This window comes from Centrocercus urophasianus, unplaced genomic scaffold (genome assembly GCF_019232065.1).
Source record: "Centrocercus urophasianus isolate 14NV4802_14NV808 unplaced genomic scaffold, USGS_Curo_1.0 seq_316, whole genome shotgun sequence".
Lineage (NCBI taxonomy): Eukaryota > Metazoa > Chordata > Aves > Galliformes > Phasianidae > Centrocercus > Centrocercus urophasianus.
Window position 1 is genome coordinate 22,297 of NW_024884885.1, and position 26,337 is coordinate 48,633.

The 26,337-nt window shown below is 62.6% G+C and overlaps 4 protein-coding genes and 1 long non-coding RNA gene across 13 annotated transcripts; 3 read left to right on the top strand and 2 right to left on the bottom strand.

Annotated features, from left to right (window-relative positions):
• Nucleotides 1-1,182: 1,182 nt before the first annotated feature.
• SEMA4B (semaphorin 4B) lies at nucleotides 1,183-9,297 on the top strand. The gene is given in 19 exon segments (XM_042829612.1): nucleotides 1,183-1,526; nucleotides 1,528-1,699; nucleotides 1,702-1,874; nucleotides 1,876-1,999; nucleotides 2,106-2,183; nucleotides 2,186-2,293; nucleotides 4,657-4,817; nucleotides 5,088-5,150; nucleotides 5,242-5,340; nucleotides 5,415-5,526; nucleotides 5,644-5,760; nucleotides 5,835-5,992; nucleotides 6,400-6,581; nucleotides 6,699-6,849; nucleotides 6,960-7,170; nucleotides 7,257-7,372; nucleotides 7,592-7,755; nucleotides 7,846-7,940; nucleotides 8,021-9,297. Coding segments are annotated over 19 exon segments (3,363 nt in total). The 5' UTR covers nucleotides 1,183-1,193; the 3' UTR covers nucleotides 8,767-9,297.
• Nucleotides 9,298-10,341: 1,044 nt separating this feature from the next.
• CIB1 (calcium and integrin binding 1) lies at nucleotides 10,342-12,941 on the bottom strand. 2 transcript variants are annotated; one of them, XM_042829629.1, is made up of 7 exons: nucleotides 12,838-12,941; nucleotides 12,601-12,635; nucleotides 12,141-12,243; nucleotides 11,746-11,899; nucleotides 11,403-11,521; nucleotides 11,237-11,325; nucleotides 10,342-11,000 (listed from the first exon to the last, which is right to left on the bottom strand). In XM_042829629.1, exons 1-7 carry the CDS (start codon nucleotides 12,886-12,888, stop codon nucleotides 10,979-10,981), a joined length of 573 nt encoding a protein of 190 aa, XP_042685563.1. In that variant the 5' UTR covers nucleotides 12,889-12,941; the 3' UTR covers nucleotides 10,342-10,978. The 2 variants fall into 2 exon arrangements, with proteins under 2 accessions (XP_042685563.1, XP_042685561.1); XM_042829627.1 differs by having other exon boundaries at nucleotides 11,734-11,899.
• A 51-nt stretch (nucleotides 12,942-12,992) lies between these two features.
• GDPGP1 (GDP-D-glucose phosphorylase 1) lies at nucleotides 12,993-14,277 on the top strand. Its single transcript, XM_042829626.1, has 2 exons — nucleotides 12,993-13,015; nucleotides 13,161-14,277. The coding sequence occupies exon 2, from the start codon at nucleotides 13,180-13,182 to the stop codon at nucleotides 14,275-14,277; it is 1,098 nt and encodes a 365-aa protein (XP_042685560.1). The 5' UTR covers nucleotides 12,993-13,015; nucleotides 13,161-13,179.
• Nucleotides 14,278-14,484: 207 nt separating this feature from the next.
• Nucleotides 14,485-26,310, top strand: TTLL6 (tubulin tyrosine ligase like 6). 7 transcript variants are annotated; one of them, XM_042829618.1, is made up of 16 exons: nucleotides 14,485-14,585; nucleotides 15,019-15,059; nucleotides 16,518-16,636; nucleotides 17,166-17,296; nucleotides 18,225-18,381; nucleotides 18,625-18,768; nucleotides 19,835-19,920; nucleotides 20,063-20,288; nucleotides 20,899-21,083; nucleotides 22,020-22,208; nucleotides 22,639-22,822; nucleotides 23,134-23,331; nucleotides 24,847-25,207; nucleotides 25,390-25,584; nucleotides 26,048-26,149; nucleotides 26,219-26,310. In XM_042829618.1, the coding sequence occupies exons 3-15, from the start codon at nucleotides 16,616-16,618 to the stop codon at nucleotides 26,122-26,124; spliced, it is 2,154 nt and encodes a 717-aa protein (XP_042685552.1). In that variant the 5' UTR covers nucleotides 14,485-14,585; nucleotides 15,019-15,059; nucleotides 16,518-16,615; the 3' UTR covers nucleotides 26,125-26,149; nucleotides 26,219-26,310. The 7 variants fall into 7 exon arrangements, with proteins under 7 accessions (XP_042685552.1, XP_042685559.1, XP_042685554.1 ...); XM_042829625.1 differs by having other exon boundaries at nucleotides 14,487-14,585; nucleotides 15,019-15,128; XM_042829620.1 differs by lacking the exon at nucleotides 14,485-14,585 and having other exon boundaries at nucleotides 14,853-15,326.
• LOC122166105 lies at nucleotides 14,870-25,394 on the bottom strand. 2 transcript variants are annotated; one of them, XR_006170659.1, is made up of 5 exons: nucleotides 23,319-25,394; nucleotides 22,827-23,175; nucleotides 21,966-22,645; nucleotides 20,935-21,113; nucleotides 14,870-18,765 (listed from the first exon to the last, which is right to left on the bottom strand). It is a non-coding gene; the product is annotated as an uncharacterized LOC122166105 (long non-coding RNA). The 2 variants fall into 2 exon arrangements; XR_006170658.1 differs by having other exon boundaries at nucleotides 20,935-22,645.
• Nucleotides 26,311-26,337: the final 27 nt, after the last annotated feature.

Sequence of the window (26,337 nt, forward strand, 5' to 3'; positions counted from 1 at the left end):
TCCGCACCGCTCGGCACGGCTGCAGGTGTGCGTGATGCGCGCTCCCGCTCCGCACGCACAGCCGAGGGGGCGGCGCGGGGTCCCGCGGGGCGGCTCCAGGCTGTCTGGCATCTCCAGGGGGAGCCGAGCCGGGGGTGCGCGCGACATTCCCGGGGACGCGGGGCGGGACGAAGGGCCGCACGTGGGCTGCATCCGAGCTGGCGATGCGCCCGCACCGTGCCCGCAGCAAGCCGGCTGCCGAGCAGGGCCGGAACACGCAGGGAACAGCAGCGCGGCGCGGCCTCGCGTTGGCTTCCGAGGGAGCGGAGGGCTTCAGCGTGGGAACTCGGTGCGAACACCGCTTCCCCCCCCCGCAGCTGACCCCGGGCCGCGGGTTTGGCTCTGCCCAGTCCCGCACCCCGAGCTGTTGCCCCGTCTCCACCGCTGCGGCCGGTGCCGGGCTAACAGGGCCGTGTACAGGCAGGGCGGGCAGGCACGCACGCACACGCCCGAGCGGGGGGCGCGGAGCCGCGGGTGCCCCCCGTGCTGGCACGCTGCGTGGGCAGGCGGAGGAGATAAATGGGAGCTCGGTGTAAACAGGTCGGGCTGCCAGCAGCGGGCCGCGGGGCCGTTCCAGCAGCGCTTAAAGGCGCAGGCTCCGGGCTCGCTCCTGCTCCGCTCGCTGCCCTCCCGGGGCTCCCTGCCCCTTTGTCCCCCGGCCCACCCTTCCCGCAGGGCTCGCGCTGTTGCGGGCCGTCGTCCCGGGGCTCCGGACACCGCGCTGCGGCGGCCACACGTGGGCGATGCCCGGGTCCGCGGAGCCCCGCGGGGACCCCCACGGTGCCGTGGGACGGCGCTGCGGGGGCAGCGGCAGTGCTCGTACCCCACGCGGCGTGACGCTGCCCGGCTCCGTGACGCAGAACGCGTCCCGTCGGTGGCACTTCCCGGGCAAAGGGTGCTGATAAGGCGGCGGGGTGGAGCCGGCCGGGCCCAGGAAGGGACGGCGAAGCGGCGGGAGCGGGAGGAGAGCCGGGACGCGGAGCGACGCTGCCCCGGCCCTGGGCGCCAGGTACGGCCCCACAGCGGGCAGTGCGGGTGAGCGGGGAGCAGGGACGGCGCGGGACACGGTCCGGGGAAGGTTCGCCCACGGTCCCGCTGGGGGTGGCGGTGGCCCAGGGGTGCGGGGCCGAGGCGGCCGAGCGAGCAGCGGGGAGATGAACCCCGAGCACGGGAGGGGGCGGCGAGCCCGGCCCCAGGAGAGCTGCCGAGGAGACCCTTTCCCCTTTCCCCTCGTTGCCATGGCAAAACGAGCAGCTGTCATTAATAACCGATTGCTATGGCAACCGCTGGACGAGCGCGGCGGTTCTCCGGGGGTCTGCATGTGCTTCGGCAAGAGCCCCTCATTCTGGCATAGGCCCGCACGGCTCGGGGCTGGAAGCGGCTCTGCGGTACGGCTCGACCGTACCCCGCACGCCAGCACCCAGCCGGGGCCGTGCCAGTCCCCCCGGGGACGGACCGGTGGGGAGGCGGAACGGTGTCCGGCGCTGCCGGCTGGTGCCGCGGCGGACACCGCTGCTCGCAAGCTTTAACCGTGGGACGGGCCGGCACGGCCGCTCCAGGGATGCTGTGGTTCTCCGGGCACAGCAGCGAGCGCCGGGCCGAGCGGAGCCCCGCGGCCGCAACTCGCGGGGCGGCGCAGACGGTGCAAACGCACTGAGGGGCTCGGGAGCAGCGGCGCTCCCCGCACGGCCCCGCTCCGCCAGCGGCCCCGGGACGCGCTGCTGCTGGAAGAGCCGCGCGGGGGCGACCCCGGCGTGGGGGCTGCCGGTGCGCGGGACGGCCGTGCCCTCCCGGCTGCGGCCAGCTGCTCGGTGGGAGCGGGGCCCGCCTGGGGAAAGCTCACGGCACCGGGTGCCGCGGGCGGGGCTCCGCCTGCTCTCTCTCCCCGGTTCGGGTCCCGCCGGGGTGGGAGTGCGGGCTCTGCGGAAGGCGCCCGCGCTCGGTTCGCCCGTCGCCCCGTGCCGGTGGCCGCGCGTGGCGGGCCGGGAGCCCCCGGGTCGGGGCGGGGCGGTGCCGGGCCGGGGGCGGAGCCGCGCCGTGCCGAGCGCGCCGAGCGCGCCGCTGAGCCCCTTCTCTCCCCGCAGGTCTGCTGTGCCCGGGGCGGCTTCGCGGGACGCCGCGGAGGCCCGGCCCGGCTCGGCTCGGCTCGCCATGGTGCCGCGGCCGGCGCTGCCCGTCCTGGCGCACTCGGTGCTGGCGGCGCTGCTGCTCTCGGCGGCGCAGGAGCCCGTGCCGCGGGTCAGTCTGCCCTATGGTGAGTGTCCGCCATGAGGAGGGGTGGGCTTGGGGCCGCCCGACCCCCCGCGCCCGATGGTCCCCTCGGGGGGGCGGGGAGCCCCGACGGCGGGCGCTGCCCCGCGCGTCCCGCGGTACCGCAGACCCTGGGGTTGCGGGCTGCCCTCGCCCGCTGGATCGGGGTGCGGGGTACGGGGTGCGGGTTGGCCTCCCTGGACCGTGGGATGGAGCTGGCCCCGCCGCTCCGGCGTGGAAACGCCTTGTGACAGCCCGCGGGGCTCTGAGCCTGCACAACACTCCCAGCCGGCCCGGCAAGCTGGGGCTCGCTGCTCCGTGGGTGCCGGTAGCGGGGAGCAGCAGCCGGGGCGGTGTTTGTGTCCCTGTGTGCGGGGCTGTGAGGGCGTGGGAGAGGGCAAGCCGGCCGCGGGGGACTGCCCACGTGCTCCGGTTGCACTGCAGCAGCAGGGTTGCTGCCTGCGGGACCCCCACAACCACACGTGCCGGCGCTCTGCACGGGCTCTTGCTACACCCGGCCTTGGGGCTCTGGGTCCTGCTGATCCTGCTCTGTGCTGGTACCAGAGATGGACGGCCCTGGATAAGCGGGGTCCTGGCAGGCAGAGCCCCCTCACCCTGCAGGGCCGTTCCTGGCTGCTGCCTGTGGCCGAGTGCCTGCAGTGACATCGGGGGTCAGCATCGGGACGCTGGTGGGGCCGGCTGCCCTGCCTGGCGCTGCAGCTGTGGTGTGGGCGGCCCACAAGTGGTGAGGATCGCTTTGCTCCAGGAGGTGGCCAAATCCAGCTGCTGCTGCGAGCAGCGTCTGTCCTGTGCTGCCTCCTGGCTGGGGACAGCTGAGAGGGTGCGGTGGCTTTGGGTCAGGATGGCTCTGGCACAGCAACACTCCCTGGCTTCGTGTGCTGCGGTTCTTTGACGTGGCCGTGGCCTTGCCACGTGCTCCTGGGACCGCCAGCCACAGCCTCGGTGGCACCAGCAGATGTGAGATCTGCTCAGTGGGGTGGGATGGATGGGAGCCATGGGAGGCAGCGGGACAGCCCAGCTCAGCACCGTGCCACACTGTGCCTGCACAAACCAGTTCTGGCCCAGCTCTGCCCTCCTGCAGCTGGTGCTTGAGCAGCTGCAGCCTGGGCTCAAAGCTACAGAGAGAACCTCGGTGTCCCGATGTGGATGCACCCTCACCAAAGGAATGGGGGGGGGGTGCAGGCTGGCCGGTGTGCACCCAGCAGTGGCTCCTGCGTGGGGCTCTCTGTTGGCAGGGGGAGGAGCAGGCGAGCTGCTCCCCTTGAGTGGCGGGATGTGCCTCCAGCAGGTTTGTCTGGAAGAAGCAGGTCTTGTCCTAACAGGTCCCCCTGGCAGCCAGCACAGGCTTTAGAGCTCCTGGGCTGGGTGAGCTCTGTGGGGTGCAGGGGCCCCGCTGCCCTTTTGCGCTGCGTCCACTGTGAGTGGCATCACCCTGTGCCAGGGCATGGGACCCCTCGGAGGGATGCAGCCCCCCCAAGGGCGTCCCTGTTCCTCTCTACTACTGCAAGGGAGGCGATGGCTTAGGACAGGCACTGAGCCAAGTGTCCTAGATTGTGCCCATACTGCGAGGGCTGGGGAAGGCCGCACAGCCGTGCCTTCTGGGGTGCCCAGAGAGCTTGCAGGCACAGCAGGGCTGGTGCCAGTGGGGGACTGGACTGGGAGTGCCGTGTCCCTGTGGGGCCGTGACAGCATCACTGCTGCACTCCTCGCAGTGACAGCAGGAAGCAGGGAGAGGATCAGGGAGGGTCCTGCCCCAGCAGTACTGCTGGCACCGGGCACAGCTCATGGCAGCTGACACTGGGCAGGGCTTCGGGCAGGTCGGGGCTTCCCAGTGAGCTGTGGGTCAGGGGTGAGGGAGTTGGCAGCGTGAGTAAGCCCGACGTGTCCCGCTGACACAGCTGGGTGCTCTGATTCAGAGGGCTGCTGGCTGAGAGGAAGGGCTTCCGGGACTGGGCCACCCACACGGGACGGCTCTGCCTGCCCTGGCTGGCAGCCACTGCAGCAGCCTGGTGCGGGGAGCTGCTGGGGCATGGCCAGGGAGCTCTGCCCCCAGCTCTGTGGGAAGGGACCCCAGGGCTGAGGAGTGGGGCTGTGAGCCCCCGGGCTGTCCCCAGGGGCCGGGGATGCCGTGGCAGTTCAGACTCTGCCCTCGGGCATTATTATGGCCGTGCGTGGTTTGTGGCGGTTCTGAGGTGCGGCAGCCCGGCCCACACTGGCGGCCAGGGCTGGAGATCGGGTCCTTGTGCAGCATCTGCTTCCTTCTGTGTTTCCCAGACGGCGCAGCGCCAACCTGGTGCTCGTGCCCCGGGTGCTGCGTGGTGCTGATCCCTCGCTGTCCCCCTGCAGACTCAGCTGAGCGTGTGGTGCAGCGCTTCGAGGTGCCCGGCGTCTCCAACTACACAGCGCTGCTGCTGAGCCCGGATGGCGGCACGCTGTACCTGGGTGCACGTGAGGTGCTCTTTGCTGTCAACACCAGCCACTTCCAGCACAGCGTGCTGGCCCACAGGGTGAGCCCACGTGCGTGCTGCCAACACCACGAGTCCACGGAGGGGGCTGGGGACACTGAGCCCAGCTCTGGCGTGGGGTCCTGGTGCGTTCTGCAGCCGGTCAGGGCAGCGCAGAGGGAGCTGCACCATCTGTGCGGGCATCGGGTGCTCAGACCCAGTGCTGGGATCTGTCTCGAGTGGGGTCAAGTGGAGCCACTGATATTGGGACCGTAGAGCGGTGCTGGGGGGTAGGTGGTGATTGGGCTCTCGATGACCATCCCTTCTCTGCAGCTGCCTTGGGGTGCAGATGAGGAGAAGAAGAGGCAGTGCGTGTTCAAGGGCAAGGACCCCCAGGTGAGCCCTGGTGCCTGGGATGTGCTGCCTGGGCTGGGCAGTGCCGGTGCCCGTGTGCAGGGTGGCTGAGCCGTGTCTCTCTCCCCTGCAGAGGGACTGTCACAACTACATCAAGATGCTGCTGCAGCTGAACAGCACCCACCTCTACACGTGCGGGACCTGTGCCTTCAGCCCCACCTGCGCCTACATTGTGAGCTGAGGGGGGAGGTGGTGTGGGAGTGGGGGGCGCTGCAGCCTGCAGCTCACAGCCCCTTTCCCTCACAGAACGTGCAGCACTTCTCCCTGGAGCGGGACGGGTTGGGAAGGGTGCTGCTGGAGGACGGGAAGGGACGTTGCCCCTTCGACCCCGAGTACCGCTCCACCGCCGTCATGGTCGGTAAGGCACGCGCCTGCAGCTCCGCCTGAACAGCGGGGCTGTGATCCCACACGCAGCCCCCATGAGGAGTGGGGCTGCGGGGCCGGGCCGGGTCCCAGCACAGCCCCTGTTTGGCAGATGGGGAGCTGTACGCTGGGACTGTCAGCAACTTCCAGGGCAACGAGCCCACCATCTACCGCAGCCAGGAGAGCCGCATTTCCCTGAAGACAGAGAACTCCCTCAGCTGGCTGCAGGGTAAGAGCCGGGCCGGCGGGCTGCGGGAGGCACTGGGATGGAGGTGAGCGATGCTGAGTGTGCTGTTCTCCCAGACCCGGTGTTCGTGGGCTCAGCCTTCCTGCAGGAGAGCCTGCCCGCCGGCAACCCCGACGGCGATGATGACAAGGTCTACTTTTTCTTCAGCGAGACCGGCAAGGAGTTTGACTACTTTGAGAACACCATTGTGTCGCGCATCGCACGCGTGTGCAAGGTGGGTGCAAGGCAGTGGGGACGTGGGGTGGGAGGAATGCACCCCTAGAGCGTGGCGAGGACATGGGGCTGCCCTGCGTGTGTATCTCTGCTGGTTCCCAGACACTCTGGGAAGGAACCTGCAGGAGACCCTTCTAGGGCACTTCCAGCTCTGCAGCGCCTTTCCTCACCAACTCTGCCCCTTTGCTGGAGGACACACAGACCTGTCCTCCTCCTGCACCGCATTTCCCTTCTCCTGGGAACGCCTGCGCCTCCCCAAAACTGAGCTGCTCTGTCTGTGATCCTGGTGCAGCAGCATGAGTTGCAGAGCCCTCCACTATTCACCGACATGGGGGGCATCTCGGGGGCTCCCTCCGTGAGGCGGCTGCACTACCGTTGCCCATGCCCTGATCCTCAGTGCCCACACAGGGGGACCAGGGTGGGGAGCGGGTCCTGCAGCGGCGGTGGACGACATTCCTGAAGGCGCAGCTGCTCTGCTCGCACCCCGAGGATGGCTTCCCCTTCAACGTGCTGCAGGACGTCTTTGTGCTCACGCCCGGGGAGCAGCGCTGGAGGGAAACGCTCTTCTACGGGGTCTTCACGTCGCAATGGTGAGCGCAGGGCCGGAGCAGCAGTGTGGGGCGCCTGGGGCGGCGCGGGGGGTCTTGGCCACACTCGGGTTCTCGAAGCCGCAGTGCTTGACCCTGCCGTGTGCTGCTCCCTGCCAGGAACAAGGGCGGCCTGGGCAGCTCGGCGGTGTGCGCCTTCCCCATGCGCAGCGTGCAGAAGGCCTTTGGTGGGCTCTACAAGGAGGTGAACCGTGAGACGCAGCAGTGGTACACCGACACCAGCCCGGTACCAGAACCGCGGCCAGGCACGGTGCGCGCCTCGGGGTGCTGGTGTGGGAGCGGGACGGGGCGGCCTCATCCTGCCCGGCTCCTGGGAGCACGGCTGCCCGCGGCCCCGGCCAACCCCCGCTCTCTCCACAGTGCATCACCAGCCACACGCGGCACCTGAAGATCAACTCGTCCCTGCAGATGCCGGACCGCGTGCTGAACTTTGTCAAAGATCACTTCTTGATGGACAGCCCGGTGCGCAGCCAGCCGCTGCTGCTGCAGAGCCGCCTGCGCTACCAGCAGATCGGCGTGCACCGCGTGCAGGGGCTGCGCGGCACCTACGACGTCCTCTTCCTGGGCACGGGTGGGTGCAGCCCGGGGGCTGGGCGGCACGGGGGGGTGGGTGCTGTGCGCCCCCAGCCCTGCTCAGCACAGTCGCTGTGTTTGCAGACGATGGCCGCTTGCACAAGGCGGTGCGTGTGAACCACCGGGTGCACATCATCGAGGAGATCCGCCTCTTCCCCACTGGCCAGCCCGTCCTGCAGTTGCTGCTGGACCACGAACAGGCAGGAGCCGAGCACGGGGGGGGGGGGGGGCTGGGGCAGGGGGGGTGGAAGGGGTATGAACCTGCTGGTGGGTTGAGGGTTGTCTTCCCATCTTGCCAGACCTGCACCGTGCTGGAAATTGCAACTCCAAGCCCAGGGCAGGGGATTCAGGCACGTGGGGTCCGTTCCCACTGCAGGTGCTGGTGGTGTGACTGACACCGCTGTGCCTCCTCCCCACAGGGCCTGGTCTATGCAGCCTCCTACACGGCGGTGGCTCAGGTGCCCTTCTCCAACTGCAGCCTGTACCGCAGCTGCGGTGAGTGCGTGCTGGCACGGGATCCCTTCTGTGCCTGGAGCCACGGCGCCTGCCGCAGCACCACCCCGCACCCCCCGGCGCATCCCCAGTAAGTGCTGCACCCCACCAGTGCTCCGTCTTCCTCAGAGCTGCACTCCCCCCGCAGCCCCCAGACCCCTGATCCCTCTCTCTGCCTCAGGCTGTGGGTGCAGGACATCGAAGGTGCCGAGACAGAGCGGCTCTGCCAACCAACCAACGTGTCCCAGCCCCGGCCCCGCGTCCTCCTGCCTCCAGGTGAGATCCTGCTTGTCCCCCCTAGCGCCCACAGCGCCAGGTCCCACAGCCTGGCTGACATCCCTGCTTCTCTCCCGCAGCCTCGGGCAGCCCGTGCCAGCGGATCCAGCTGCCGCCCAATGCGGTGCAGCCGCTGCCGTGCCGGCTGCTCTCCAACCTGGCGTCGCGGCGCTGGCTGCACAACGGGACCCCGGTCAATGCCTCCTACCTGGTGCTGCCCGAGGGGGCCCTCATCCTGGTGGGCAGCCCGGAGCGTGCGGGCACATACGAGTGCTGGTCGCTGGAGGAGGGCTTCCGCAAGCTGATGGCCAGCTACTGCGTGGCTGTGCAGGAGCCCGGCAGGAGGGGCTTCACCGCGCCGGAAACCGTCAGCACCTCGCGGAGCACTTCGGCCGCGGGCAGCATCGCGGCGCGGCTGGACGGCAAGACCTACTGGACCGAGTTCCTGGTGATGTGCGGGCTGTTCGCCGCCGCCGTGCTCGTGCTGATCCTCTTCCTCCTGCACCGCCACTGCGACGGCGTGAAGGCGCTGGTGGAGCCCGGGGACGCCAGCCGGCACCAGAAGACGCCCCGGAAGCCGGTGGAGAGCCTGCCCCTGAACGGCAGCAGCCTGCCCAACACGGCGCCCGAGCACAAGGGCTACCAGGCGCTGCAGGACAACTACATCGTCAGCACCCCCGTGCACGAGCCGCCGGGCGCTACGCGTGCCTTCTCCGAGTCGGAGAAGCGGCCCCTCCACGTGCGGGACAGCTTTGTGGAGGTGTCCCCCGCCTGCCAAAGACCCCGCGTGCGCCTGGGCTCCGAGATCCAGGACTCGGTGGTGTGAGGGGACGGACAGCCTTCGCGCACCACCTCTGCTCTGCTGAGCCTCGCCGGCTGGGATCGGTGTTCGTCTGTGTGTGCATGCCTGGAGCCCGGCCCCGTCGCGCCGCCCACCCTGGTGGGGGGGGGGGTCTTGGGCACCGCCTCGGGATGGGGCCGGCAGAGGGTACCGCACGCCTTGCAGGGGTGGTCGGACTTCTCCCATCCCCGCGCAGGCACAGCCCCGTCTATGCAGAGGGCTGGGGGCGGCCGCAGCCCCCTCGAGCCCCGACTCACTGTGACATCCTGCTGGGGGCCCGGAGCCTCGTGTGCGGCCGGGCGGTGCTGGTGCGTGGTGGCCACGTGGATGTGGTGTGTGTCTGTGCTTGGTTCGTTTTTAATACGTTGAAAATGTGAATTGTGTCCTGGGGAGGGAGCAGACAGTGGTGCTCGCCCTGTGCCGGGACGGAGCACCGTGCTGCGTATCTCGTGTCCCCGATGTGCGTGTGCAGAAACGTCTGTGGTTTTTATCTAAAGTCCAGGTGTTTCCTTTGTACACGTGTGTGCTGCTGTGGCTACAGGTGTGGAACTGGGGCCTCTTCCCGGAGCCAGGCCCATCGCATTGGCTCCACGGCTGTGTGTGGGGCAGGCACGATGGTGCGTGGGGCTGCTGCGTGAGGCTGTGCCAGCATACAGCTCCAGAACAGGATCCCCGGGACCCCGCTGTAGGGTGCTGCAGGGCTACAGCAGTGCTTTGCTATTTTGAGGCCCCGCTTGCACGATGTGGGGAAGCAGCTCTAGAGCAAGGCACTGTGCTTCTTATCTGCCTGCTGCCTGGGAAGCAGTGAGCTCCACACCACGCCAGCATGCTGGGGCAGGCTTCCTTGGGACCCGCACTGGCTCACTCCCGCCAGGACAGTGTTCCCCACTTCCTGCCCAGCCTGTTCTGGGACATCAAAAAAGCCACCGGAGGCATCGGCTGGTGCCGTGCCAGCAGACACGGCCCGCAGGCTGTGGCAGGCAGATAGCATCATCGCTGCGGGGCGGCGAGCTGGAAGGGCCCGCATCGCTGGGAGCAAGCAGCCAGGACGTGAGAAACGGCAGCAAGCTGGGGCTGCGGATCCAGCAGCACCGGGGATCCGGCAGCACCAGACCCTGCAGCCGTCTCAGCATGGTGCTGCTAGGGAATGCTGAGGGCTCCCTGAACAGAGCTGTTCCCAGATGGCAGCCAGCCAGCACCGAGCCCGCTGGATGAACAGACACAAAGGGCCCTTGCGCGGCACAGCAAAGGTACTGCTTGCTTGCCCTGGATTTCCCTTTGTGCCTCCTGCTAGAGAGCAGAGCTCTTTGTGCAGCGCCTGCTAAGCGCTCTGGGAACGGCCTCTGGTTCTCCCAAGGAGGGAGGGATCCTGCACCGAGCTTGTTCTCCAGCAGGACTAGGACCTGCCCCCTGCTGAACTGGGACCGCTGTTCCCAGGAGCTGCTTGGGGCTGGCAGGGGGCCACATCCCCAGCACCATCTTGGCAGTGGTCCTGCAGCACTCACACCCCGCTCCTCCCTCCCCTGACGCAAGACAAAGGCCACTGGCAGCAGGACCAGGTTGGGGGTGAAACCAGAGCCCTTTATTTGTCCTCTCCAGCGTACAAAGGAAGGGGCCAGGCCCTGCGTGCACCAGGCAGAGCGCTGGCTGAGCATGAGCCTAAGGCAGACAGGAAAGAACTGGAAAACGAGAACAGACCCTGAGTTTATTGGTGCAGAAGCGAGGAGTGCAGCCCCTGTGCCCCGGGGCAGCAAAGGGGAAGCACTGCCGGGATGGCACATCCAAAGTGCAATTGGGTTATTGCTTGGAGAGACTGCTCCCCAGGGTGCAGAAAGGCCCCATGGAAGAGCAGCAGAAGGCACATATGGCGCTGGGGGCGGTGAGAGGGGCTGTGCTCGATGCACTGTGGCACCTTCTGTGCCTGCCCCATCAACCACAGAGCTGTGCTTGTGTGGGGTAAAAATGTGCTGCTGGGACAGCCAAGCTGCTGCCCGTGGTGGATCCTCATGGGGCGTCTGGACACCTGTAATCAAGCCCACCAGGCACTGGGGGAGCAGAGTCCTGCCCTGCAGCATGGTGCAGCACTGCCAGGCTGGGGAGGAGCAGGGCCTGAGCTGCTCTCCTCAGAAGAGGGAACATCTGAGATAAAGAGCTGCAGCAGCTGGAGAAGCAGATCTGCAGGAGAGCCGCAGGGCCCTCACAGGACAATCTTGAAGGAGCTGTAAGAGATAAGACATGTTCAGCACCTCCTTGCTGCACGAGAAGTGGTTTGTGAGCAACCAGCTCTGTGCATGTGCTGTGCTCTTGCGTAGATGAGAACACGCAGGAGGAAGTTCCTAAAGGAACTTCTAAGGGTGGCCTTGCCTTGCTGCTCTGATAAGTGCTGTCCCAAAGCCAGCACAGCAGCAGGGCGGGCTGACTCCTGGGACCCCTTGTACTGCTGGAAGCCACATACCTGACAAAGTCTGGGGAGCGGGAGATGACATGCTGGAACTCAGAGAGGTTGATGGTGCCATCCTTGTCAATGTCAGACTCCTCCAGGACCTGCAGGACAGGCAGTGAGCACCGAGCTCTCCGGGGCTGGGACCATGCAGTGCTCCCTGCCCAGCTCAGGTCCTTACGTTACAGATGAGCTGCTCCATCTCAGTGCTACTCAGCCGTGCCTCCTCGCCTTGCCCTGTCAGGCAGTTCACCAGCTCCTCCAAATCCTTTCTGTCCAGGACCCCGTCATCGTTAAAGTCTTTGGGCAGAAGAAAGTTATGTTTCTGTGGGGTCCCTGTGACTCAAGTCACAAAGCACCTGTGCTGAGAGGGGGCTGGAACAACTCATGGGCATAGCAGCTCCAAGTACAGAAGGTGTCCCCAAAGCTGCCCCGCGGGCACGCTAAAGGAGCTGCCAGCCCTTGCCAACTGTCCCCGGCCAGTGGGTGGGATCCCAGGACACCACGCTCACACCCAGGGTTACCAAAGATGCGGAAGGCGTAGTGGGATTTGATATCTGAGGTGGCAGCATCACTGAAGGCGCTCAGCATGTCGAGGAAGTCTTCAAAGGACAGGCTGTCGTCCCCATCTGCTGACGTGGAGAACACACGGCAGATCCGGTGCTGGAAGGGGTTTGCCTGCCAAGGCGGGGAAGGCTCAGGACAGGGCTGGCACTGAACCACGTGGAGCAGAGCTCCGCTCTCATCTCAGCCCATCCCGACCGGCGCAGCCGTGCCACCACACAGCGGGGCCGTAGGGCTGCTCTGCACAGGGCCGAGGAAGCAATCCACGGTGCCACACGACGAGCACGGCGCGCTCCCAGCACCGAGAGCGCTCAGTGGGTGAGCCTGCCCACCCGGCCCGCTCCAGGTACCGTACCCGCAGCTCCGGCAGCGTCAGGATCTGGCTCTTGGGAACGCGCACAGAGCAGGCGTTCTCCCTCTGCTCCTTCGGCAGCAGCTCACTGAACCTCTTGTAGGCACTTGAGAAAGCGACGACAGGGGCCGCTCTGTGCGGGAGCACGCGGGGCAGCCCCGGGGCGGAGCAGCGCGGCCCCCAGGCGGCACCTCGCGGGGCCGGAGCCGCTGCCCGCCCCGTCCAGGAGCGGTGCCGTCGCGCAGCCGGAGCCGCTCTCTCGGACCCGGAGCCGCGCGCCCCGCCCGGCGAGGCCGCACCCGCGCACTTCGCACCCCGGGGTCACGAAAACGGCGCGGCCCAGCTCCGCGCTGCCCGCCCACCCCCCACGGAGAGCAGTTCCCAGGGTGAGCAGCGCCCGCGGCGCGGGGAGAATGCCCAGGGCTGAGCCCCCCTCCCGCAGAGCCCCGGCCCCGGCACTTACAGCAGGATCTCCTGCTTGTTCAGGAACGTCAGCTCCTGCGGGGAGAGCGCGGTCAGCGCGGGGGCCCCGAAAGAAGAGGCTCCGTCCCTGTCCCCGCCGCAGCCCCGGACTGCCCCCGTTCCCCGGTTCTCACAGAGCCGGGAGGTTCCCCAGATACGGGACCGCAGATTTCCCATCCTTCGCCCCCCCACCCGGTGATCTTTCCCCCCGAGCGCCCCAACAGCCCATCCCACAGACCTGGTACTCCCCCAGCGCCTCCCGGGACAGCAGGCTGCTGGAGCCCCCCATGGCACCCGGCGCCGCTTCCGCCCCGCACGTCACTCTGCCGCTCCCGTAGCAACGGCCCGCCCCGGACTGGGTGCGCGCTGCACGTAGCACCGCCCCCGGCCCCGCGCGGCACCCGCTGGAAGCGCAGGTGCGTGGTGTGATGGGTGGGAGATCGGTGGGACGTGAGGGCCGGGCCAGAGCGGGTGCGGCGGGTGATGGGACGAACGTCGGGGACGGGGGTCAGGGCTGGGGACGGGGTCGGCCAACTCGTGCCCGCGTTCCCCCTCCGTCAGGTTCCCGGTGGCACCAAGCATGGCAGCGGGGGCCGGTGAGCACCAAGAGCAGCTGCAGGACGCCCTTCAGCCCGAGGACTTCGCGTACCACAAGGATGAGTTCATCCTGGAGGGCGTCGCCTGGCCGGGCACCGCGCCGTCCCGCTTCGACCGGGCGCTGCTGGGGGCCTGGCAGGAGCGCATGGCGCGGGGGCTGTTCCGGTACCACCTGGCGGAGCTGCCCACCCGCGTGCTGCCCGGCGCCATGCGCCTGCTGGTCCAGCTCAACGCACAGCGCAGCACGGAGCGCAGGAGGCCGCAAGCAGTGCGCAGCCTGACGCAGCCTTTCGACTCTCAGCAATTCAACTTCACGCAGATCCGCCCCGGTGAGGTGCTGCTGCGCCTGCGCCGGAGGCCTGTGGCCGAGAGCGACCTCGCGGCTGCGGACCACGCGCTGGTGGTGATCAACGTCAGCCCCCTGGAGCGTGGCCACGTGCTGCTGCTGCCGGAGCCGACGCTGCGCCTGCCGCAAATCCTCACCCCCGAGCTGCTGCGCGTGGGGCTGGAGGCCGTGCTGCTCAGCGCCCAGCCCGGCTTCCGCGTGGGCTTCAACAGCCTGGGGGCCTCCGCTTCCGTCAACCACCTGCACCTGCACGGCTTCTACCTCGCCCACCCGCTGCTGGTGGAGACGGCGCCGGCCGAGCCGCTCTGCCCCACGCGGGGGCTCAACCTCCTGCTAGAGGCCCCAGCGCCGGCGCTGCTCTTCTACACGGCGGGCTCCGGCCTGGAGGCGCTGGCCCGGGACGCGTGCAGGGCGGCCGCCCGCCTGCTGGCCCTGGGCCTGGCCTACAACGTCTTCGTGACGCGGGGCGCTCCGCCAGAGGGCTCGGTCGGGCCCGGGCCCGGCGCGGGGCTGCGACTGCTGCTGTGGGCCAGGAGGCCGCATTTCGAGGTCGAGGAGAGCGCGGCCTTCAACGTGGCGCTGTGCGAGCTGGCCGGGTTCCTGCCCGTGGCCACGGCCGCCGCCTTCGAAGAACTCAGCGAGGCCGAGGCGCTGCGCGCCATCCGCCGACCCCTGCTGCCGGAACCGGAAATGCGCCGCCTCGCCGCTGACCTGGCGCTGCTTCTGGAGGACTGAGCCGTGGGGGCGCTGCCCGCGGGGGGCGCCGCGGGGCCCCGCCAGCCAATCGCGAGGTGCGGCGGGTGCGACCGCGTGACCGGTCCGGGGCCGCTCTAGCTGGCTGTACTCGGCTCTCTATGGTCGAGCGGAGACAGCTGCCCCGTCGCCATGGGAACGGCGGCGGTCTCGAGCGGCGCCATGGAGGCGAGCGGCGGCGGTGGCGGCTCCTCGGGGACGGCAGCTGCGAGCGGGTCCGCTGCGCCCGGGAACGAGTCCGGAGCTGCCGCCTCCAGCCCGAGACCGCGAAAGAAACGGAGGAAGTGCAGGCGAGTGCGGCGGGGGGAGGCGGCTCGGTCCCGCGGCCTGTATCCGTCCGTGCGTCCGTCCGTCCGGCGAGAGCCGTGCTGCCCGGGCCACGCTGCGCACATAAAGCCTCTGTGCACACACCGCGTTCCTGTGTCTGTTGCGGGGTCCGCAGGCGGAGCGGCCCCGCGGTGTCTGGGCCTGCAGCCCTCGGGCTGGGGTCCTGCGGGCGGGTCGGAGCCCCAGGAGGAACGGGAACTGCCCCGGCATGCGCGTCCTCCTGAGGAACGGCACGGGCCTGGCACCGTCTGCCTCACGGCCCGTGGCGACGGGCCGGACTTGGTAGTTGGCTCTGTGGGGTGTGCGGGTGTGGTGGACAGTTGTCTCCTTTGTGCCCACTCCCCTTGGGCTGGTCGCCTCACTGAGCAGCTCTTGTGTCGTCTCTTTCAACTCCAGCATCCCATCCATTAACCTGAGCAGCTGCAAGTACGAGAGCGGTAAGTCCGAGGATGCGGCCCCAAGGATGGAGCCAGCCTGCAGCAAGCCGTGCAGGTTCAGCTGGCGAGGTGGGCTGGTATTGAATTTCCACTGCAGAGTCACCTCTGTGTTATGTGTTTACTGCTTGTGAGCGACTTGGATCCCTGTGAATATTCTCCACTGTGGGCTGAGGAGCTTTGTGCTTTAAAGAGACCCAAGCTGCACAGCAGCATTGCAAGCCCTCACCACCCTCCGTTCCTGTATGTGCCACACTCCTGCTAAAATTGGTGAGAAGGGTTTGGCTGGAGGCAGTTACAGTGCAGGATGGTAGCAGTGCTTGTGAAAATGGAGTGAAAGCTACAAACAGTTTAAGTTGAAGCAGGCGGTGCAGCAGGCTGGATCAGTAGCTGCGATATCTCTTTGATATTCCTCTGCAATGACGTGCTCTAGGCAGCTGCTTCAGGCTCCTGTCTCGCTCTTCTTTGCTGCCACAAGCTATTTCTCAAAAGAACGATTTGATGGATGTTATTAGTCAATTTGCTAATGACTACTCTAGCATTACTACTGTGTTTGCATTGCTGAAGGTCACAGCCTTGTCAGCTGTGTGAGGAATGCTGTTTTCACCCAGAGCGACACGTGTTTCACCTGCGGCCATGCTCAGGAGCTTTGGTGATGGGAGGTGGATGAGGATCCACGACAGAACATGGTGTGGCAATGTGAGCTCCATAGGAACCAGGACAGTTTCATGCCCACCTCCAGAGCTGTGGTGCCCAGGGCTGCTCTTTGTGGTGCTGCTGGGCCGAGCTGGTCAGCCCAGAATAAGCAACAAGGCAACAGCCAATGCAAGGTGGCAGGGTTGTGATGGAGGAGGGCCCAAACGGCCTCAATAGCATGTGGGCTGTTGGGCAGTTCTGGCCACCTGGCTGTGGGTGTGTGGAAAGACAGAGGCCTCTGACTTAGAGCTGCCCCCTGTGTTTCCTAACCTGCTTCTGTTTCACACGTGGTTCGTTCATCAGCTCGCCAGCTGTGTAAGAGGGCAAATTCAGAATTGGCACCGACACTGATCATTGCAGCAACAGCCTTCCACTCCAAAGCTCATGCATTCTGCTACCAATTAGCCTTTGATTTTGAAGGTGAAACCAACACCTTTCAAAGACCTGTATTTAGCTGTGTGGCATCAAACCCAGGGTGGATTCAAGCCTGCTGTAATGCAGGGGATGTTCTGGAACCCCAAGGCAAGTGGACTTGCAGGCCGATGGTTCCCAGTGCACCTGCAGGCAGAGGCTGTGTTGAATTTAGCTGATAGAGTTTGTGTTTCTGAGGTCTTCTGAAGGGTCCTGCTTAGACCTTGTCATCCCTGGGGCTGGCAGTGCAGCTTGAAGAGTTTTGCCCACCCTCCTGTTTACTCTGGGGATTTAACCATCCCTGGCATTCGTATCCTCCTCCCTGGACCTTTGCCTGTGCTTCCTTCCACGCAGTGCGTCGTGCTGCGCTGTGCTGCGGGCTGAGAGAAGCGGGAGAAAACGAGGAGTGGACGGTGTACTGGACTGACTGCTCTGTCTCTCTGGAACGTGTGATGGAAATGAAGCGGTTTCAGGTAAGTTCCCCATGGAGAGGGGGTGCCCAGCAGGAAGAGCTCAGGACAGGAGGACGAGACGGAGCTGTTAGTGGAACAAAGTGTTGCAGAACAAAACCGATTTGTCTAAAAGTAGCGCTTGTGCCCCACGTTCTGTGTGTTGGTCCCAGATGCGCGGGTTCATCAGTCGCTGCTTCTGTTGTGTCTGCAGTGATGCCATCAGTAACAGCCTGACAGTCAGTGGGGAGCTGGAAGGCTGCCAGCCCCTTGAATGTAGAGTGAAATAAATGGCTCTTGCTGACAAGCTGCTCCCTTTCAGAAGCTGCAATACTGTAGGAAGGCAGAGCTTCAGGGCTGAGATGGAATGAGTAGATAAATCACGCTGCTGAAGTCAGATAAGGCAGTTGGCGAACTCTTGTCCTTCAGCAGGCGTTCAAGGCAACAACTGGCCTGGCTTCCTGTTCTGCGTGCTTGTTTCTCCATACACTGCCTTTCCTTGACCTCAAGGATTATCACTGACAACTCTCTTTTTCTTCTGCACCTCTTTCAGAAAATCAACCATTTTCCTGGCATGATTGAGATCTGCCGGAAGGATTTGTTGGCTCGCAACCTCAACCGCATGCTCAAACTCTTCCCCAAGGAATACAATATTTTTCCCCGCACGTGGAGCCTGCCAGCTGAGTGAGTGATACACATGAATGCAGCAGAGAACGGGGGTATGGAATCAGGAAGTAAGAAGCACTGTGCTTCACAGCTAGGGCTTGGATGGGAATGGCCTCTGAGGTTTCCTGTGGAATGACATCCCCTACGATGTTTACTGTGCTCAGTGGCCAAAGAGCTGAACCTCGGAAGAGGGACCCGCCCTGAAAGCCACAGGGCAGGATGAGAAGCATAACATCTGTGTTTCTGGGGAACGTCCCTCTGCAGCTCACCGGGAACAGCAGAGGTAAATGCAGAGCAGAAGAGGCTCTCTCCCCACGCAGGCTGGGTTCAGTGCCCTCCGCTCACGCAAGAAGGGTCGGTATGGCTCCTCATTTCCCTGTAGTACAAGACAGTGTTCCTCCATCAACAGCAAATAATTAACTGGCATGTTGGCTTGACTCTTCAAGGCATCATTTCCCAATGGAGCTGCTTTTGCAGACCAAGCAGGTGATGCGATACGTGAGCGCAGCCTGTGAGCCTCTGCACCCTGCTCACAGCATCCTGGCTGCAGCCTGCTGACCATTTGCTGATGAGCTGGAACAAAAGGGGATGTAAGAGCTTGTGACCTCCTCCTCCTTTGTAGGCAGTGTTTTATTTTTCCCCGATCCCTCTGCAGCAGCAGAGCCAAAATCCTCACTGGCTTCTGTACAAATAGTGCTGAATGTTTCCCATGAAACTCCTGGTAGAGGTAGAGATGTGTGCAAGAAAAAGCTGGAACTGGAAGAGCTTTGTCAGGTTGCTCAAGGACTAAATAATGTATTCCTGATGTAAGCCAGCAATTGCTGTACCATTTCCCCGCTGCAGAACTTAGGTCTGTTGTTAGCACAGTAGTTTGAATGTCTGAGTGTTAGCAGAGAAGTGAGGGGCTCGTGTTCTGCAGCCTGTAACAGTCACCCCCTCTGCACAGCTACGGGGACTTCCAGGCCTACAGGCGCAGGAGGAAGAACAGAACGTTCATCTGCAAGCCCGACAGCGGCTGCCAAGGCCGAGGCATCTTCATAACACGCGACCCAGGGGAGATCAGGCACGGAGAGCACATGATCTGTCAGCAGTATATCTCTAAGGTAGGGGGATGACCTGAGGCACGGGGAAGGACTGCAGCTCCCTTGCTCTTCCCGCACCCTGCCTGCTCCTCGTCCTTTGCCCCGTGTCTCTTGAAGCCAGGGGCGCAGCTTGCCTTCCTCCTCGCTGCTGGGCTGCTGGAAGTGGCGCAGGCAGTGCAGGTGGAGCAGCTGGCCTTGGGGACTCAGCAGCACACCCAGCAATGTTCCCTTATCTCATGCTTGCTCCTGCCTTTTTCCTCGCAGCCTTTCCTTATTGATGGCTTTAAGTTTGACATGCGTGTCTATGTGCTGGTCACATCTTGTGACCCACTGAGGATTTTTGTCTACAAGGAGGGTCTGGCCCGGTTTGCCACCATGAGGTACATCGATCCCAGAAGGAGAAACCTGGTAAAAGAAAAATAGAAGGGGAGGATTACAAAAAACTGATGTAGTGTCTGTAGCTTTTGGTCCCTAATTTGTCCTAGGGGCATTCCATACCCTGAAAAGGCAGGGACTGGTCGGTTTTATGGGACTCGGTTTTCTTTTTTCCTGCTCTCTCCTCCCTCTGCACCTCCTCCACACAGAAGGTATTTGGGGGTGTCTGAAGTACATCCCAGGTCCCACATTTAGGCTTTTTAATGACATTATCACAGAATCTTAGAGGTGTCTGGATTTGGAGGAACCTAGGAAGGTCTCAAGTCCAGCCTTCTGCTCAAAACTGGGCCAACAATAATTTCAAATGTGATTCCTCCGAGGTCTCACCCAGTTAGGTAATGAAAATCTGCACAGATGGAGACCCCGCAGTGTCTCTAGGCAACACTGCTGCTGCTTCTTGCCTCTGTGAGTGCTCTTGGGTCTGCACCATTCCTTGTCCATCTGTACTTTGGGCAGAGACCTGGAGCTTACCTGGTGGTAGTGGAACAGCCTAGGAGACAAGGAGGGGAAAGGAGGAAGAAAGGAAGAAAGGTACAGGCCTTGACACTGCGCCTTTCTAAGCAGGGGTCTGTGGTGTATAACATCCCTAAAGAACGTGGAGTCTGTTGGATTGTGGCCCTCTCGTCAGTCTGATGCGAGGTGCACCTCTCCCAGAGCTGCACAATTACCTGCCCTCTGTCACTCCAACACGTTTATGTCTTGGAGAGGCCTTCTGCTTCACATGAGTAAAGAGGACGAGTCTGCAGAAATGTGCTGCAGCTTCTGCCCTGGGGAGTCCCTTGCTCAGTGGTGAGGTTACAACTGGAACAGTGCCTGTGGAGCTGACTCCTGTGCTCTACCCAGGAGATTGGGACAGTGGCGTGAAGCAAGTAGAGCAGTTAGCTCTAACTTCTGGTCAATCAAAGCTGAAAACCATTGCTACAGAGAGGAGGTAAAAGCAGGTGAAGCTGGTGGCTAGATCAGTACTAACGGAATTGTTGTTTCCATTGGTGCTCTGCAATGAAGTGTAAATGAAGGTCTCTTGTGGTTCCTCTCTCAGGGTGACATCTGCATGCATTTGACCAATTATGCTATCAACAAACGTAATGCAAACTTTGTCCAGGATGACACGATGGGCAGTAAGAGGTACAGTCTTGTCCAGGTACCACAGCGCCTCCGTGACATCCTGCAGGAAAGCTGCACTGCGGACAGCTGTTTACTTCCACCATTTTTGGGGTGAAGTGTGATGTCACAGGTGAGCTCTTATCATCTCCTGTCTTCCACACAGGAAACTCTCCACCCTGAATGCCTGGATGATGGATAACAGCTACAACACAACAAAACTCTGGGAAGATATTGAAGATATAATTATAAAGACTCTTATTTCAGCTCACCCTGTGGTGAAGCACAATTACCAAAGCTGCTTTCCTAACCACACTACCAGCTGTGCCTGTTTTGAGATACTGGGTTTTGATATTTTGCTAGACAGAAATCTGAAACCTTGGCTACTAGAGGTGAGGAAGAAATCTCCTGCTGTGTTGAAGCAGCTCTGAAAGTAGCAGATAGTTGAAAGCTTGCTTGTGTGCAGGAAGCTCAAGAACAAGGGCTGGTGGGCTGAACAGAACTTATTTGATTAAACCAGGCCACCTCACTCTCAGAATTAAACGGGTTATGAATACTAGTGGCCAAACAACCTTCTGCAGGCCAAGCAACCTTAATCCACCAGATCTAAGAGCCTGTTCCCTAACACCCTCTCTAACAGCAGGGAGTTTCCTGAACCTCGGTGCTCCTCAATCTGTAACAGCATCCTGAATTTATGACAGCTGCTCTGCTCTTGCAGTCCTGTGGGGGCACAGAGGCTGAGCAGCCTGCAGTGTGGATGAGCATCATATGGCAGGAGGGACAGAAGGCCAGAACCAGATGGTGTGCGCGCCCTCCTGCTTTCAGCCACTGTTATGGGGGAGAACATCAGTTGGACTCGATCTCTGTGGTCCCTTCCAACACTGGATATTCTTTGATCAATGGAAAGCATGCAGAGGGGCAGGCTGGGGCCAGCAAGCTTGCTGCAGGCAGCAGTGTGAGCGCTGGGAATTGCCAGGCTAGATGAGCTGTTTGTTTTGGCAGGTGAACCACTCTCCCAGCTTCACCACAGACTCTCACCTGGACCGTGAGGTGAAGGATGCTCTTCTCTTTGACACCATCAACTTGATAAATGTGCACGCCTGTAGCAAAAGGAAAGCGATGGAGGAAGACAAACAGCAGGCAAAGGAACGACTCCTGCAGGCTCATCGGTCTCCTCGTGTGTCCAGGTACTGCCTTCCCAATGGCACTGCAGGTCCCTGTGAGGAGAAGACAGGCTCTGACACTTGTGCTACCTGAAGCCGTGGCTCTGTGCAGCCTCTGACAGAGCCCACCCAAGCCATCTGCACTCTGGATAGGGAGAGCCTGTCCAGAACTGATCTCAGAAGAGATCTGGGACTCCCTGTGCTATGATCCCTGGGCTTCCCCTTACAGCTGCATGTCCTCGTGTCCTTCAGCGCTGTCAGGCTGCAGCAGTACGTTGCTGGTCTCGCAGTGACTCTCACAGGACGGGTCATAGCACTGCTTCAGGGACCAGGAGCACCGCGGGGCACAGGGCTCTTCTCCAAAGCAGGATTCCTTTCCCAGGGTTGAGCATTTTCCCACCCTTCTTTGTCTGCATGCCCTTTCATGATTTATTAATCTGCACGGCCTCTCGAGGCCATTTTAGATGAGGCTGCTGCCCGGGCTTTTCCTGCTGCGCAGGGCAAGGCAGGAACTGCCTCCAGCTCCCATTTCAATTAGGAAACCTGAGAAAACTGCAGGCTGGGGAAGCTGAGCTCGTTACTCCGTACACTTCATGTCCCTGCAGCCTCCACTGCTCCCAGCTCCCTGCTGGCTGAAAGCTCCCAGCTGAGTGCGGAGTGGCAAACGCTCCTTGAACACAAACACTGTAATTGAACTCTGGCAACCAGCTTAGTTGGGTGAAAAGGCTGAGGGGCAGGGTGTGATCCCGGCAGCAGGGGAGGCATCTGAAAATGCTCCAGCAGCATTCGCCATGTAGAGAATGAACAAGTGGGAACTGTTGGTTCCCAGCAGCAAACATGTGTGAAACGGGCTCTCAGACAGGGAAAGACAGGAGCAAAAATCGAGCTATGTCCATTGTAAAATACCTGGAGCCTCCCATCGCAGCTCCCCGCCTGCCTGCGCTGTCTCCTGGTTTGCAGACATGAGGAGGCAGAGAGCAGCCAGGCAGCCTGGCTCTCAGAGGCAGAGGACTATGAGAACTCCCACCTGGGCAGCTACCGGCGCATTTACCCAGCGTGTGGCACTGACAAGTATGAGCCGTTTTTCAAGCAGAGCAGCTCCCTCTTCAAGGAGACTGCATCGTCCCGAGCACGAGAGGAGTGTACCAGGTACGTTCACACACTGCTTCCTTGTGACCCTTTGCTGGGAGTGAGTGTGTTGTTTAAGGGAAGCAAGGAGGTTGTGGAGAGCTGGATACGGGCAGTCTGCTGTACTTTGTTGCCATGGCAAAGCAACTCCTGGAGCAGTAACTTTGAGGGCAAATGCAGTATTCCACTGGCTTTTGGAATCCGGAGGCACGTCTTGAAACGTCCTCCACTGTTCTCCCCCTTCTGGCAGGCACAGACTAATTCATGGGCATTTCTGACAGCAGTGAGAGGCTCTCTTAAAAGCACTCCTCCCTCACTTCTTGGCGTGCTTTCTTTATGGTTATTCACTACAGTACTTGACTGCAGTAAAATGTCCTCAGACTGAAGTCTTTGCAGTTTTGCTATTATGCCTCTTATGGAACCAGTGACCAAGACAGCTCTTCTGTGGCAGGCAACAACTGGAAGAAATTCGCATGAAGAAAGAAAAGTTAGAAGCTGTTAACAGCAAGAAGAAAAAAGAGAGGAAGGAAGGGCTGCAGGGAGAGTTGCCCGCAGACAAATCCATGATCCACAACAAAACCTCAGCTTCTGCAACCCACTTCACCTACAGAAGCACAAAGATGTGGGATAAAAAGGTACCTTCTTTTCATCTGTGCTCATCCATGGTGTATAAAGGCAGTCTGTGGCTCCAGGAGCAGTACTGGGCCATGGGTGTCTCCTAAGGAGATGAGGCCCCTCCGTGAAGTCCTGTGGGGCTGACAGCTCGTGCCAGGAGGCACCTGGAAGCAGTGCTGCCCTTTGCTGCCGTGCAATCATAGGGATTTTCATCCTACTCCACCCTGAGGTCTGTAATTCCCTGTAGGGCTCAGAGCAGTTTGCAGTTTTGTATCTCTCGCCCATTTCTGTAGTTTCAACTTTGCTGTAAGTCGGGTGCTTCTTTCCTAAGACAGAGCACGTGCAGTATGACTCCATGCAGCCTCAGGATATTCTGGAAAATGAAGAGAAGAAAAGAGTGAATGCTCTTGCAAGGCGTAAGAACCTTATCCAAGGCCTGGGCATCGTGGATCAGCTCTCCCAGCTGCTTCCCACAACTGAGAGATCATCTGACAGCCACAGACCCTGCGCTGTTACCTCTGAGATCCAGGTAACTGAAGCTTGCCCCGATGGTTCTTCGAGGCCACCACAGGACGCCGCCGCTTGTGGCCGAATGCGGCTCATTTAAACGAGGTCCAACGTGCTGCCCGGGTCCGCGGGTCTTTTTCTCCTACAAGGGCGGGGGGCACACCAGGCACTCACACAGAGCCCCTGGGCACCGTCCCTCAGAAGGTCCCTCATTCTCATTCCAAAAGACAGTCTGATAACACTGCCTTTCGCTGTCCCCTCGTGCAGCACGGCGTGGTCTGCTTCTTCGGGGCCATAAGGTTCTCCTGTCTAAGTAAGATTAATTCCCGAGCAGGAGTTCTCTGAGCTGCGAGCACAGAAGTGCTAGGAGCATGGCAAAGAAGCACAAGCAGCAAACAGGGTCTGGGTGGAAGTGTAGAAATACCTAAAAACATCTCGGTGAATTCTGCACTGCAAGCAGTGCCTCTTCCTAAACCCCCCAGCCTCTGTGTTACACAGCCCCCACCCATGGAAGGTGAAGAGCCCCCTGCACATCTCCTGACAGCGCACGTGCTGGACACACATCAGAGCTCAGTCCTTGGTGTGGGGCTTCCCCTTGACAGTCATGTTTGCTCTGCAAGAGCTTGCTGTAGTCTAAGCCCTTGGCTTTGCCACTGTCATGTCCTGGATTATTTCAAGGTGCACAGCTGAAGAAAACTGGGCCGTGCAGGGTTATGCCCAGGGAAAATTTGGAGCTAGATTTGCTTGCCTACAGTTCCCAAACCTGGCCACAGGTGCCAGTGTTCTGAAATCAGATGATGAGAAAGCCAGCAGTCTGTCATCACTGGACTCCAGTGGGCTGTAAGGGCTGCAGCAGAACTGATGGCTGATATCTGATATGTGGAGAAAGTGCTAATTGTTGACTGGCAGTTGTGAAAAGCCTTGCAAGGTCCTCTCCTGGTGGCACCACCTGCTTCCATAAAGGCCTTCCACTCTTGCTTGGAAGGACAGCACACCTTGCAAGGATGCTGACAAACTCCAGATACCAGAATTGCAGGAATTATGTGGGCTGTGGGAGTATTCTGTGCCTTACAGCAAATTGGAAACGTCCCTTTAATTTAACAAAACAAGTGTAAGGTGCGATTTGATCTGTAAGAACTGATGGTAGCTGCCTTTTCTGCTCCCAGACAAAGCAAAGCAGAACTTGAAACCACGAGTTCCACCCTAGCTCTGGGCAGATCTTTTCAGAAGCAAAGGACTGTACAGGGCTGGGTCAGATCCTTCATCACTGAAGCCTCCCCACAAGGCTGTGGCGTTTCTTTCCACAAACCCTGCTGCAGCTCAGGGCGATGTTACAGGCAGTGCATGGGAGCCTCTGAGCTCTGCTGCAGGCAGATCAGACGCCGTCCACCTGGATGATTTGAATCTAAGGCTGAGGTGTGCGCAGGAGAGCAAATGTGGGGAGATGTGTAGTGAGCACCGGCACGGAAGACGTTTCCTTCCTGTCTCTCATCAAGGGTCTCCAGAGCTAAGCTACAACCGCTTTCTCTCCCTCCAGACGCAGTTTCTTTGGGACGCACCGCAGGCACAGCAGCCTGCCCCCTTGATGACCATCATCCCCCTCTCGTTCCCAAGAGGCACCGTGTGGCCTTCAGGACGGCCGTGTGCTCGTAACCACAGCACCGGGGCACAGCTGCTGGCTGGCCAGCACCCTGCCCCAGGCATGCTGTTGGTTCGAGGGCAGAGCATCCCTTTCCGAGAGCAGCACACGGTGCAATGCAGCGCCCAGCCCCAGGACAGGGGCAACTCGTGGAGCCGGGCTGCAGAGCCAGCAGCAGCTACCCAGCCCTGCACTAAAACCGGGGGAAGGCCGATGAGCGCCTGGCAGCTCTCTGCAGCCAGAAACGAGGCGGAAGGATGTGAGTGCGATTATCTCACTTTGGTTCTGCCTTTGTGTGCTTTGCGTGCAGACATGGAAGTTCTGATGGAGAAGCAGGAGGGTTGGGTGGAGCTGTTCCGCGGTTGGGGGGCTGTGCGGGGGCCACAAAGAACAGCAGGCTGCAGCTGTGCGGCTGCCCACGCGCTGTCTGTGCTCCTGCAGGTGACGTCGGGCGGCCGCTCTGCGCAGGCAGCGCTCACCGCGGTTCGTTGGGATGCCCGGCCCGTGCAGGCAAGGCCACGGGTGATGGCGGCTTCAGCGGTGCGGCAGCACGGCGGCTCCTCGTAGCCTCTGCCGCTCTCGTGCTGCACACGCGCTGCGCCAGCGCCATGAATTTACGCGACGTGAGCAGCACAGGTAAGGGGCAGCGGCGGCTCCAGCCCGCCCCGGGCGCCGCTCCCTGCACCGCGGCTGCCGGGGGTTCCATCCGAGCGCCCTCGCTCTGGTCATGGGGTCCTGCGGGACGTCGAGGCCCAGTTGTCCGTCAGGACTCCGAACTGCCGGCTATCGCCGGAGCCCGCAGCCCCAGGTGCCGGGGAGCGGCACGCCGTGCCCAGACCCCGCCGTGCCTCCCGCGCTTCCCCCGCCCTCGGGCCGCCCCCGCCCCGCCCCGCCCCCCCTCGGGTCATGGCGGCGTTGGTGCGGCGCGGGCTGCGGGTCGGTGCGCTGCTGGCCGCATCCCCGCGGCGGGCGGCAGCAACGTGGCACGGGGAGCCGGAGCCGCCGAACGCGGTGCCGGATGAGGCCGAGAGGTACGGGACTGAGGGGCCGAGTCCGCGGCCGGGAGGACCGGGGCGCTCACACGTTTCTCTCCCCGCAGAGCACGGAGGCGGCGGGCAGCGGCGCGGCTGCGGCGGGTGCTGGGCTCGGAGCGCGGCGCCCCCGAGCGGACGCTGACCTGGGAGGCGATGGAGCAGATGCGGTGAGCGGCCGGGTCCGGGCGGGGCGAGGCGGGACGGAGCGGTAGGCGGTGACCGCGCTGCACCCGCAGGTTCCTGCGGCAGGAACTGCCCGAAGAGTGGCCGCTGGAGCGCCTGGCCGAAGGCTTCGGCGTCAGCCCCGACGTGGTGCGCCGGGTGCTGCGGAGCCGGAGCCGCCTCCCGCCGCACC

What these genes read in the sequence shown, in the direction of transcription:
- CIB1 (XM_042829627.1), bottom strand. Translation starts at nt 12,888, where the DNA reads ATGGGGGGCTCCAGCAGCCTGCTGTCCCGGGAGGCGCTGGGGGAGTAC. An exon ending in AGGCGCTGGGGGAGTACCAG is followed by an intron (nt 12,636 to 12,837) that starts GTCTGTGGGATG and finishes CTCTCCCCGCAG; the next exon opens with GAGCTGACGTTCCTGAACAA. An exon ending in AACAAGCAGGAGATCCTGCT is followed by an intron (nt 12,244 to 12,600) that starts GTAAGTGCCGGG and finishes CGCTTTCTCAAG; the next exon opens with TGCCTACAAGAGGTTCAGTG.
- GDPGP1 (XM_042829626.1), top strand. Translation starts at nt 13,180, where the DNA reads ATGGCAGCGGGGGCCGGTGAGCACCAAGAGCAGCTGCAGGACGCCCTT.
- TTLL6 (XM_042829625.1), top strand. Translation starts at nt 15,086, where the DNA reads ATGGAGCCAGCCTGCAGCAAGCCGTGCAGGTTCAGCTGGCGAG. An exon ending in GACACGATGGGCAGTAAGAG is followed by an intron (nt 19,921 to 20,062) that starts GTACAGTCTTGT and finishes TCTTCCACACAG; the next exon opens with GAAACTCTCCACCCTGAATG. An exon ending in TGAAACCTTGGCTACTAGAG is followed by an intron (nt 20,289 to 20,898) that starts GTGAGGAAGAAA and finishes TTGTTTTGGCAG; the next exon opens with GTGAACCACTCTCCCAGCTT.